The sequence below is a fragment of the Xyrauchen texanus genome, chromosome 18 (genome assembly GCF_025860055.1).
Source record: "Xyrauchen texanus isolate HMW12.3.18 chromosome 18, RBS_HiC_50CHRs, whole genome shotgun sequence".
In the NCBI taxonomy this organism is placed as follows: Eukaryota; Metazoa; Chordata; class Actinopteri; order Cypriniformes; family Catostomidae; genus Xyrauchen; species Xyrauchen texanus.
In genome coordinates this window covers 18679440-18691870 of record NC_068293.1, presented here as the reverse complement: position 1 = coordinate 18691870, position 12431 = coordinate 18679440, and the positions used below count along the sequence as shown (strand labels likewise).

At 39.3% G+C, this 12431-nt stretch overlaps 1 protein-coding gene across 1 annotated transcript in view; it reads left to right on the top strand.

The window, feature by feature from the left end:
- Positions 1-6699: 6699 nt before the first annotated feature.
- LOC127658857 (immunoglobulin superfamily member 3-like) overlaps positions 6700-12431 on the top strand; it is a 254627-nt gene continuing 248895 nt past the window's right edge. The window contains exon 1 of the mRNA XM_052148390.1: positions 6700-7290. Within this exon, the coding sequence (XP_052004350.1) occupies positions 7251-7290 (40 nt within the window). The 5' untranslated portion in view covers positions 6700-7250. The remainder of the gene's footprint in view (positions 7291-12431) is intronic.

Here is a 12431-nt window from a genome sequence, read left to right as displayed (position 1 = left end):
AAAAAGCCGCCTGTAACATGGTACAATTAGTACATGGAGTATGGGTCCTTTAGATCTATTGACACAATTCAGTCCTGAGGACAGATTTGCAATAAGATCTGTTATGGACGCACCATGAGCATGCAATTCAAGCATCTGGGCCGAAGCCAGAACAAGGAAATAACGGCTGTAAATCCTGCTGTGTGTGTCACAGTTTAGGGCATTCTCTATCGTGTTTTTTTCCAAGGGGAGTGTGAATCTTCGGCACTGGGCTTGCGCTGAGGCAGCTGCCTTCGTTTGGGCCACAGCTTGCTCGACTGCAAAATTTGGTGGTGCTGAGGCAGCAGGTGTGGGGTTTTTAGCCGGGCACTGTCTCGAGACAGAGCAGGACTTTGTGATGAAGTACTGCTCTGTTTTGGCATAAAATGATAACCTGTGAGTTGTGATGTAGCTCTCAGCAAAACTATCCACAGAGTCACCAAAAAGGCCTGATGGAGACACTGGAGCATCAAATAGAGTGTCTTTTTCCACGCCACACATTTCCGTGAAGGTCAGCCAGATGTGACGATCCAAAACCACCAGGTTGCTCATTGACTTGCCAATGGCCTGTGCAGTGTCTTTCGTGGCTTGCAGTGCTAAGTCTGTAGCGGTGCAGAGCTCTTTGAACGTCTCTGGATTATATCCTTGCTCGTCCATTTGCTTAAGGAGTGGTGGTGGCGTAGTGGACTAAAGCACATAACTGGTAATCAGAAGGTCGCTGGTTCGATCCCCACAGCCACCACAATTGTGTCCTTGAGCAAGACACTTAATCCAGGTTGCTCCGGGGGGATTGTCCCTGTAATAAGTGCACTGTAAGTTGCTTTGGATAAAAGCGTCTGCCAAATGCATAAATTTAAATGTAAATGTAAAGCTTAGTTTGGAAAACTTGGAAAACCACCATCACATGGAGTGCTGAACTACCTTGGCCCACTTCTGAGTATGCTTTTCCAGCTAGTGCGGACATGGCCAGGATTTTGTCAGTTTATTATGCACTTCCTGGAAGAATGCATGCACGATCCTCGCCCTCGCAGGGGGAACATACTGTATCGGCATAGATGCAGTATATGGGGATTTAGGGTCTCGCGGGGCATGTCCGGCACGAGGTCCACCTCAAATTCATCCTGCTCGACCTCATGGCCCTGTCGTGCCTCTTCGTGTGATCCCTCAAGTGTCATAGAAGAGGAAGGTAGGAGGGTGCGAGAGGCTGAATTGTCCCTCAGAACAAGGGCGATACATGAGCGAAGCATCTTGAGACTCATGCCCTCACAGTGAGGGCAGTCTGTTTCTAATAGAGCCGTCTCTACATGTGCGTGGCCCAGACAGTGAATGCAGATCTCAAGTAAGTGGCTCTTATAGTTTTATATATATATATATATATATATATATATATATATATATATATATATATATATATATACAGTGCATCAGGAATGTATTCACAGCGCTTCACTTTTTCCACATTTTGTTATGTTACAGCCTTATTCCAAAATGGATTAAATGTATTATTTTCCTCGAAATTCTACAAACAATACCCCATAATGACAATGTGAAAGAGGTTCGATTGAAATCTTTGTAAATGTATTAAAAATAAAAAACAAAAAAAATCACCTGTACATAAATATTCACAGCCTTTGCTCAATACTTTGTTGAAGCACCTTTGGCACCAATTACAGTCTCAAGTCTTTTTGCGTATGATGCTACAAGCTTGGCACACCTATTTTCTCCTATTCTTCTTTGCAGGACCTCTCAAGCTCCATCAGGTTGGATGGGGAGCGTCGGTGCACAGCCATATTCATATCTCTCCAGAGATGTTCAATCGGGTTTAATTCTGGGCTCTGGCTGGGCCACTTAAGGACATTCACAGAGACAACTCCTTTGTTATCTTGGCTGTGTGCTTAGGGTCATTGTCCTGTTGGATACTGACTAGTCTCCCAGTTCCTGCCACTGAAAAACATCCCCACAGCATGATGTTGCCACCACCATGCTTCACTGTAGGGATGGTCTTGGCCAGGTGATGAGTGGTGCCTGGTTTCCTCCAGACATGACACTTGCCATTCAGGCCAAAAAGTTCAATTTTTTCATCAAACCAGAGAATTTTCTTTCTCATGGTCTGAGAGTCCTTCAGGTGCTTTTTGGCAATCTCCAGGTGGGCCATCATGTGCCTTTTACTGAAGAGTGGCTTCCGTCTGGCCACTCTACCATACAGGCCTGATTGGTGGAGTGCTGCAGAGATGGCTGTTCTTCTGGAAGTTTCTCCTCTCTCCACAAAGAAACGCTGGTGCTCTGTCAGAGTGACCATCGGGTTCTTGGTCACCTCCCTGTCTAAGGCCCTTCTCCCCCGATCACTCCGTTTGGCCGGGCAGCCAGCCCTAGGAAGAGTCCTGGTGGTTCCAAACTTCTTCCATTTACACATGATGGAGGCCACTGTGCTCATTGGGACCTTCAATGCTGCAGAAATCTTTTCTGTACCCTTCCCCAGATCTATGCCTCGATACAATCCTGTCTCGGAGGTCTACAGACAATTCCTTGGACTTCATGGCTTGGTTTGTGCTCTGATATGGACTAACATTTGGACCTTATATAGACAGGTGTGTGCCTTTCCAAATCATGTCCAGTCAACTGAACTTACCACAAGTGGACTCAAATCAAGTTGTAGAAACATCTTAAGGATGATCAGTGGAAACAGGATGCACCTAAGCTAAATTTTGAGTGTCATGGCAAAGGCAGTGAATACTGATGTACATGTGATATTTTTGTTTTTTATTTTTAATACATTTGAAAAAATTTCAAACAAACTTCTTCCATGTTGTCACTATGGGGTATTGTTTGTATAATTTTCAGGAAAATAATTTAATCAATTTTGGAATAAGGCTGTGACATAACAAAATGTGGAAAAAGTGAAGCGCTGTGAATACTTTCCAGAAGCACTGTATATATATATATATATATATATATATATATATATATATATATATATATATATATATATATATATATATATATATATACACTCACCTAAAGGATTATTAGGAACACCTGTTCAATTTCTCATTAATGCAATTATCTAATCAACCAATCACATGGCAGTTGCTTCAATGCATTTAGGGGTGTGGTCCTGGTCAAGACAATCTCCTGAACTCCAAACTGAATGTCAGAATGGGAAAGAAAGGTGATTTAAGCAATTTTGAGCGTGGCATGGTTGTTGGTGCCAGACGGGCCGGTCTGAGTATTTCACAATCTGCTCAGTTACTGGGATTTTCACGCACAACCATTTCTAGGGTTTACAAAGAATGGTGTGAAAAGGGAAAAACATCCAGTATGCGGCAGTCCTGTGGGAGAAAATGCCTTGTTGATGCTAGAGGTCAGAGGAGAATGGGCCGACTGATTCAAGCTGATAGAAGAGCAACTTTGCCTAAAATAACCACTCGTTACAACCGAGGTATGCAGCAAAGCATTTGTGAAGCCACAACACGCACAACCTTGAGGCGGATGGGCTACAACAGCAGAAGACCCCACCGGGTACCACTCATCTCCACTACAAATAGGAAAAAGAGGCTACAATTTGCAAGACCTCACCAAAATTGGACAGTTGAAGACTGGAAAAATGTTGCCTGGTCTGATGAGTCTCAATTTCTGTTGAGACATTCAGATGGTAGAGTCAGAATTTGGCGTAAACAGAATGAGAACATGGATCCATCATGCCTTGTTACCACTGTGCAGGCTGGTGGTGGTGGTGTAATGGTGTGGGGGATGTTTTCTTGGCACACTTTAGGCCCCTTAGTGCCATTTGGGCATCGTTTAAATGCCACGGCCTACCTGAGCATTGTTTCTGACCATGTCCATCCCTTTATGGCCACCATGTATCCATCCTCTGATGGCTACTTCCAGCAGGATAATGCACCATGTCACAAAGCTTGAATCATTTCAAATTGGTTTCTTGAACATGACAATGAGTTCACTGCACTAAAATGGCCCCCACAGTCACCAGATCTCAACCCAATAGAGCATCTTTGGGATGTGGTGGAACGGGGAGCTTCGTGCCCTGGATGTGCATCCCACAAATCTCCATCAACTGCAAGATGCTATCCTATCAATATGGGCCAACATTTCTAAAGAATGCTTTCAGCACCTTGTTGAATCAATGCCACGTAGAATTAAGGCAGTTCTGAAGGCGAAAGGGGGTCAAACATAGTATTAGTATGGTGTTCCTAATAATCCTTTAGGTGAGTGTATATATATTAGTAATTTTAAATACTGGTCTCCCACAGGGATGTGTCTTTTATCTCCCATTCTATTCTCGATTTATAGAAATGAAATGACCTGTAATAACAACAATCTGACACTTGTAAAATATGCAGATGACATGGCACTAGTGGGATGTGTGAAGGACACTCAAACATTGGACAATTATTTTACTTTTGTTAATCTTCTCACAGCCTGGATGGAGGATAGCTCCTTGGAACTCAATATTAGCAAAACCAAGGAAATGTGCTGTGGTGCTGACAAAGCACACACACTTTTTAAGCCTTTGTTACTTAATGGAGATGAAGTAGAGCAGGTGGGATGCTTTAAATATCTTGGAACCGAGATTGACTCTAATTTTACCTTTGGCAAACATTCAGACAGTATTTTAAAAAGGCTTACCAGTGCTTAAGTTTATTGAGAAAATTGAGATTACTTTAATGTGGAAAAGGACATTTTAGGAGTTGTGTACAAATCACTGATTTAATCTGTACTCACTTTTAACATTGTATCTTGGTTTAACTCTTTAAATGTTAGAAACAAGAACAAACTGTCAAGAATTATAGAGCTAGCTGGTAAAATTATTGGAAAGCAACAAATACCACTCTCTGATCTTTAACATTGTGGCAGTCAAAAGGAAAGCTTCTGCTATTACTTTGGACATTTTCCACCCCCTTCATGATTCATTTCAGGTACTTCCATCAGGCAGACAATATAAGGTACTTCTAGTGAAAAAGGCTAAATATAAGAAGACTTTTATCCCTACTGCAATTGAAATTTTAAATAGGATCTTAAGATAATTGTAACAGATCTACTACAACAGTCATGTTTTATTATTATTAATTTTGTCTGTCTTGTTTGTCGTTTGTTTGTGCTACGAGTGTAGATGAAGGCAGACGAGGGGTGAGGATCTACTTGCAGTGTATCTTTAGCCCTGGGAGGCTCGAGAGACTTGAGAGGCGGAGCCCTGGGAGGCTCTGATTTTTTTCAGAGGAATGAAATGGCAGAAGAGGTTGGATGTGTTGGATAAATATAAAAAAATACTAAACTGTGTATTGCACATAGTTATTGCTCAATGGGCAATTTAACTGTTCATGAGATTGGCATATATAAATCTGCTTGCGCGCCCTAACAGGGTAGGCCTTAAACACCATTGCCAATGCATTATTGTAGAAAGGTTTCAACTAGGTCGTGTAGAAGGACACTCCCCATAGTGTCAGCTTAGTGACGCAATGTCAAGTGCACTGAATCGTAAAGGAACACAAATATGCCCACCTTCATTTGACCAGCAGTTGACCACTAAGGAATTTGTCATGGCTGTCTTGAGCTTAGTCTCAACAATGGTGGGCAGAGTTAGTGTAAACAGCCTTTGCCAACAAGATTAGTGTAAATAGGTACTCTGATATCTCTCTTTTAAATATGTTTTAAAATCAGTCTAAGACTGTTAAATTATAATTCTCACTTTAACTAATCAGCTAGTCTTTATTGTCTATTGCCATAGGCTACATGTGACACAAACCTACATGCCTCTTCAACTACAATATTGTCATTGTTGGGGGATAAGAAATGTCCAAGTGATGTCCTAACGACACGTTTGCCTGAAGTATATAATACTTTACGTCCCAAAAGCCAATAAATTCTTCACTCCAAAACCAGGGGGCAGCTGCTACCTGAAAAATAGGAGTGGTTTAGATTGGGGCTCCGGCATGCGGCGGGTTAATTGACCGGTGGGAGGAGTGAGCGATACTCTGAAAAGCAGGAAATAAAATTATACATTTCCTAAGCACTCCACTTTCTCCCTTGGTCACGTATGTAAACAATGTCAAAATAATAACACGTGTTACAAGAATACAAAGCCCGGTGCACGCAAATGAAAAAAAAACAAAACAAAAAAACAACAACAGTGAAACATACAGTCATCGTGAAGATCTTTATTGCAACATAACATATCAAAGTGTGCACTTTTTTTTAGGGGTAATTGAGGACATTGTCAAAAAAAGCTGTAAAAGTTCGAAGTTGGGCATCGTTAAAAATTATAAGAAATTGAGCACTTAAATTGCGACCATTAAGAGTAATAACAACATTTATACTACCAGGTGAACAAAAACTGCATTTTTAAACAGTGAGTAACCGGCAAACGAAAATGCGCCGTGGCTATCTGATTCCAGGCAACGGTGCTAATAACAAAAGTGATAAACCGCGATTTAGCCACCAGAAACAGATAACAGATTTATTTAGCCGGTGCCGGGGCACTTATCTATTGTGTCCCAATGTTGGACCCCTCTCCTGATGATGATCCGTCCATGAGATTGAATGTAGGAATGGGCTGTGCCGCCTAGTGTCTTCTTTGTGGGAGTCTGTGTCGTTTGTGACAATAGAGAAGAGCTGAAGGTGATCGCGAGAGCGGAAGCATCACTGTACACGCCCTTCACGGAGAACGGACACGAGCACCATATCTACTTCACATCAGTCCGACAGAGATACTGCATGTCGAAGAAGTTCATTCTCGACCACAGCCGGTTATTTGACGCGAACTGGACAAACTGGTAACACTCCTCATCCTCCTCCTCGGGTGGGCTGTTCGCACTCCAACGTGCTGGGAATCAGAAAGCCGCACAACGGAGAGCTGCGATTCCCCGTACCTAGTAATATCGGATTCATTCGTTCGAACGGCGGATGTAATTGATCGGAGATCATCCCGAGGCTTTCTTCAAATGCACAAGCGTCCTGTTTAAACAATTACGGCTGTTGTTCTTGGCTGGATCCCGTTAAAACCGGACGCGACACAGCTCACTCTGGAATAATTAAATCATTCGGGAGTCAGAATACGGACTTTGACAAGGTCCGAACAGGTGTAGGCTATGCGTTGACAACTCCGCCCGGGACTGATTACTGAAGGTCGAGCTTTTAGGGCGGATTAGGAATAACTATCACATTTATTTCACCTGAGACATCTGGACTTAATCGCCAGCGCAGAGAACACAAGAACTATGGATATTAAATGGCTTAATATAGCCTTTGCGGTGTTTGGTAAGTAACATTTTTTTTTACAACGTATTTCATCATTCTGAGACCCCCACTTTTTAATTGAAAACCCAGGGATGATGATTTACAAGGTGTACTTTAATTTATTGTAGGACATCTTATTACATGCACCGCGCTAAATAAATACACTTGTTGCTGTTTTTTATGTCATTTTGATAAATGGTCCTGGTATTTGAGAGGATAGAATGACGCGTACACATTAATAACCTAGTGATGCTCATTTCTGAAGCTCGATTTTCTCAGCTTTGTAAAGACTTTTCGCTGCCCATGTGTGCATGCAAGTATAGTGTATGTACTGAATATATAAATATATTAGTGTTTTGATGCGGTCAAGTGCGTCAGTTGCACTTGTACAATGACAGTGATCGTAAATTCACCAAATATATTTAAGCCAGGTCATCTCAGGTCATTTTTATTTTTCAGTAATTTTATCACACAGCAAAATTTCTTTTAGCGTATTTAAAAAAAATTACATTTGGATTTACATTTCATAAACGATTCCATCAAATTGACTTGTGCAGTGTTTTAGAGTTAAAAAAACTTACATTTTGTAATTGTATTTTATTTGAATTAAGATTACTCCACTCAATTAGATAGAATTTTGTCATTAAATTGAGTTGTATAAATCGAGTGTATAGCCTATCAGACTCATTAATTATTAATCTAAAGAATATTGCAGTGGTGAAACAGTCCCCACCAAATGAACATTGGACAAATGTATTAATGTGAGAACTTGCAGTTTCACTCTAAAACATTTCTCAGTGACATGACATGTTGTTTTAAATTTGACATAATGCTTGAGGTCAGGAACTTGAGCTCATGACATAAACACACACCCTGTGCCCACAGGTCAGAGTCAGACATAACCACACACACACCTGGACTGAGACTCATATGAATGATGTCATATTCTCTAGTCAGTGTGTCAATGGGTGATTCAGCGTTTGAGAGTAACTGAAAATTGTGCAAATGTTGTAACAGATTATTAGTCACACATAACAGATATGTGTGATTCTGATATGACAATTTTATGATCATAATGCATTTTTATTTTTCTATCAATCTGTAGTCATGGCAGTAAATTCACTTGTTGAACAGCTGGAGCTCTGTCTTGTATGGCATGCTGTTGAACTAGATATGACATTGTGTTCAGACTCTCTCCTTGAATTAACACCTGACAGACTGTAGCCCCTTGATTCATGCAAATAAGTTAGGATAGACCAGGCTATTATATCTGTCTTTAATCACAACCTTTTTTCTGCATGCAAAACACTCACAGTCTTTCCCCAAATGCCAGTCACAGACAAAACCATTAATATTTGCATTTACATATTCTACTTATCCCTTGCTCACTCCCTCCCTCCCTCATTTGCTTTCGCATTTTTCCTCTTCCTCACCAAACAAACACATACTGTCAGACTCATTCAAACAAACTATCTACTTCTTAACAAATAACAGATGGATGTACCCTCCTGGACAAGAGGCATGTTAAGTAATTTTTATTTGTATAGCGCTTTTCACAACACACATAGATTCAAAGCAGCTTAACAGAAAATGAAACTGTAATATCTATAAAGTCTTAGAGTGATCATTGTGTAATTGTAAATTGTATATAATAATAAATAATATAATAGTTGAATTATATTATTATTTTGAACCCCAGTGAGCAAGCCGAAGGCGACTATAGCAAGAAACACAAAACTCCATAAAATGTTGGTTAATGGAGAAAAATTACCTTGGGAGTAACCAGGCTCCCTGTGGGGGCCAGTTCCCTTTGGCTAAGGGAAGTGGAGTCCGACACCAAGCAGGATATGAATCCCGAGGTTGAGATAGGGAAAGAAATAGAATAATTAGCGTAGATGCCATTCAATCGATTGCAGAGTTATAGATTATGATAAATGTTTCTGGTTCTGGCAGACCTAATTAAGCAGCCTAATTTAGAGTTGATGATAAATTAGGTGTATGCCTGACTAAATAGATGAGTCTTTAGTCTAGACTAAAACTGAGTGAGTGTGTCTGCATCCTGAACACAGTTAGGGAGACTATTCCATAGGTCTGGAACCAAATAGGAAAAGGATCTTCCTCCTTTTGTGGATTTTGATATTATAGGAACTATTAACTGGCCAGATTTTTGTGATTGTAATGAACATTATAAAATATACTGGAGTGGTGGTGGCGTAGTGGCTAAAGGACAGGGCTGTTAATCAGAAGGTCGATGGTTCGAACCCCATGGCCACCACCATTGTGTCCTTGAGCAAGGCACTTAACTCCAGGTTGCTCCGGGGGGTTTGTCCCTGTAATAAGTGCACCGTAAGTCGCTTTGGATAAAAGCGTCTGCCAAATGCATAAATGTAAATGTAAAATATAGCATGGTAGAAGGTCACATAAGTACTGTGTAGCTAGATCATTCCAAGCTTTGTATGTAGTTAACAGAATTAAAAAATGAATAAACAATTTAACTGGTAGCCAATGTAACGACGATAAAATATATATAATTGACTAATGTGATTATATTTCTTGGTTCTAGTCAGCACTCTGGAGCTGAAGTTTGAACCTATACATTTTTTACTGAACTTGCAGTACATCCTTTCAGTAATGCATTACAATAATCTAGTCTTGAGGTCATGAACGCATGAATTCGTTTCTTGGCATCAGCAACAGAGAGCATGTGTTTTAACTTAGCAACATTTCTGAGGTGGATGAATGCTGTTCTACAAGTAGGGCTGCCCCCTGATAGTCTACCAAATGTTAGTCGATGAGAAGAGTCTTGGTCAACAATATTTTGATTGGTCGGTTGGTCGCAGAAAACCGACGAACACTAGTATTAGCGATGGTTGGATGCTAGGTGGTACTATGGGGTAGTTTTCATTAAGTAGGGTTAGGGTTAAGCCTACACAATAAAGCAAGGCACCTTGATTTCAAGCTTAGAACTTTATTTTTTATTTATTTATGCAATTAAAATGCGTGTTGTTCAACTTTTTGAAAGATGGTTTTACAACATTTGTCAACATCTCTTTGGCAAATAACCTGCTTCATAATTCTCTACCAGTCTGTATTTTTTTATCCGGGAAAATACATCATGTGTGTTTAATACATTTGTTTTGTTCCCTCCTTTACGATACATATATATATTGCAATATCCAAATACATTGGCAACTCCTGGGCTGAGGGATTGGTGAATATTCTTGCTATAGTGATTTTGCATTGAAAATTAAATGAATGTATTTAAAAAATGAAAAACTTAAATCAAATACATTTCTAAATTCAAATTGCACTCCAAACGAAACAAAAAAGCTATTAAAATAATGAAGTGATAAAAGAATAATAAATATATGCACCATTTACCTTCAGAGAAGAAAACGTCTTAACATAATGGTGGAAAATTACTTGGAATTACGCGGAAAAAAACAAATGAAGTCATAAAAACAACTATAATTGTAAAAATAATAATGTTGATAATAATAATAATCACTGAAATATAAATCATGGCTTCAGATGAACATGCATTATTTTGTTTTAATCACAGATATATAGGCTGCAGAGTTGTGGTCACAATGAACTACTCTGTGGAAATAAAGAAAACTGAACTCATATATGCTCATAGATAGCTTTTTTGTAATCTGTTCTTAATAATATAATAAAGTGTGTTTCTTCAAGCACTGTCTGTGTGTCTGTGGGCAAATTATTTGTAATACTAATTTGATTTTAATAATAGCCTAATAATAATAATAATACTAATAGTAATAATAATTGAATGCATGGGAAAATGAGCCAAAATGAGACAATGTATCGTCTTGACATCATCAAAGGCATCAGCTATTGGCAATCACTGACCATCGTCGATCCCCGAGATCATCGTCAGTCGGCACAAGCCTAATGTGCATTTCTCTCAATAAATTATCTAAATGTTCAGACAGTGTCCTTGCTGGTTTTTCTGACACATTCAGGATCATTACAGCTTTTACCGGTGTCGCTGCAGCTCGCTTCGTGCATGCGCTTGTAAAATTTATAATTTAAAGGCTCATTATTTCTGTTTAGTATTTCTCTGTAATGTAGAACAGTTTTAGCAATGTTACTTATAATATATTTTCTCAGCCCTGGAACTCAAAAATTTTCTGATGCCCCCCAAAAGAATATATTCAAGTAATTAAATTAATATCATAAACATGTGACTAGTCGACTACTGGCTTAAATTAACTCCTATTAGTCGACTAGGAAAATATTTGGTTAAATATTTTGGAAGGGCTTTTTTAATTTTCTTTAATCTAAGTGGGACGACACTATCAAGAGAGCTAGAGAACACTATTTATATTTTCTGTTATTATATCAAGTTCTTCTAGTCTTTTTGGCTTTCTGAGTATGTGAGACAATTCTGGAAGTTTATTAGTGAAGCTATCTTTAGTGGTCGAAAGAATAGTTCTACCTGAATGACAGTGTGGTGTAGATTGGGTGACATTAGCTGACCGCAGCAAACAAGAGACGAGGTAATCATCTGAGATATCTTCGCTCTGCGGTAGAATTTCTATAGTATCAACATCAACTCCATATGACAGAATTAAATCTAGCGTATGATTATGGTGATGAGTTGGTCCTGTCACATTTTGTCTGCCTGCAAGAGAGTTGAGAATATCGATAAATGCCAATCCCAATTTGTCATTTTCATTATCTATGTGACTGTTAAAATCACCTACAATTAAAGCTCTATCTACAGTAACTACAGTACTAGATCTGATAGAAAATTAGCAAATTTACCAAGGAAACCAGAATACGGCCCGGGTGATCTATATACATCTGAAAATGCTGTCTCTGGGTTTGAATGCTTAATACTGCATTGCAAACTTTTGGGTCTCTGGGGAATGGTTTGATCATTGAAAATGAAATGTTCTTGCAAATATGTAGAATTTGTAAAATGTTTTGCCTTGGTGTGGTTTTAAAATAATTTAGGATAAAACCCATTCGCTGGATCTTTTTTGAATACAGGACCTTTAGCTATAAGTTTCTGTTAATTATATGCAAATTATGATCATATTTCAGTGGAGAACATCATAAATAAATCCTCATATGTGGGTTTGAAAGCAGTGGAGCGCCAGGGATTTTGAGGAAATTGGCATGAAGCGTGCATGAAA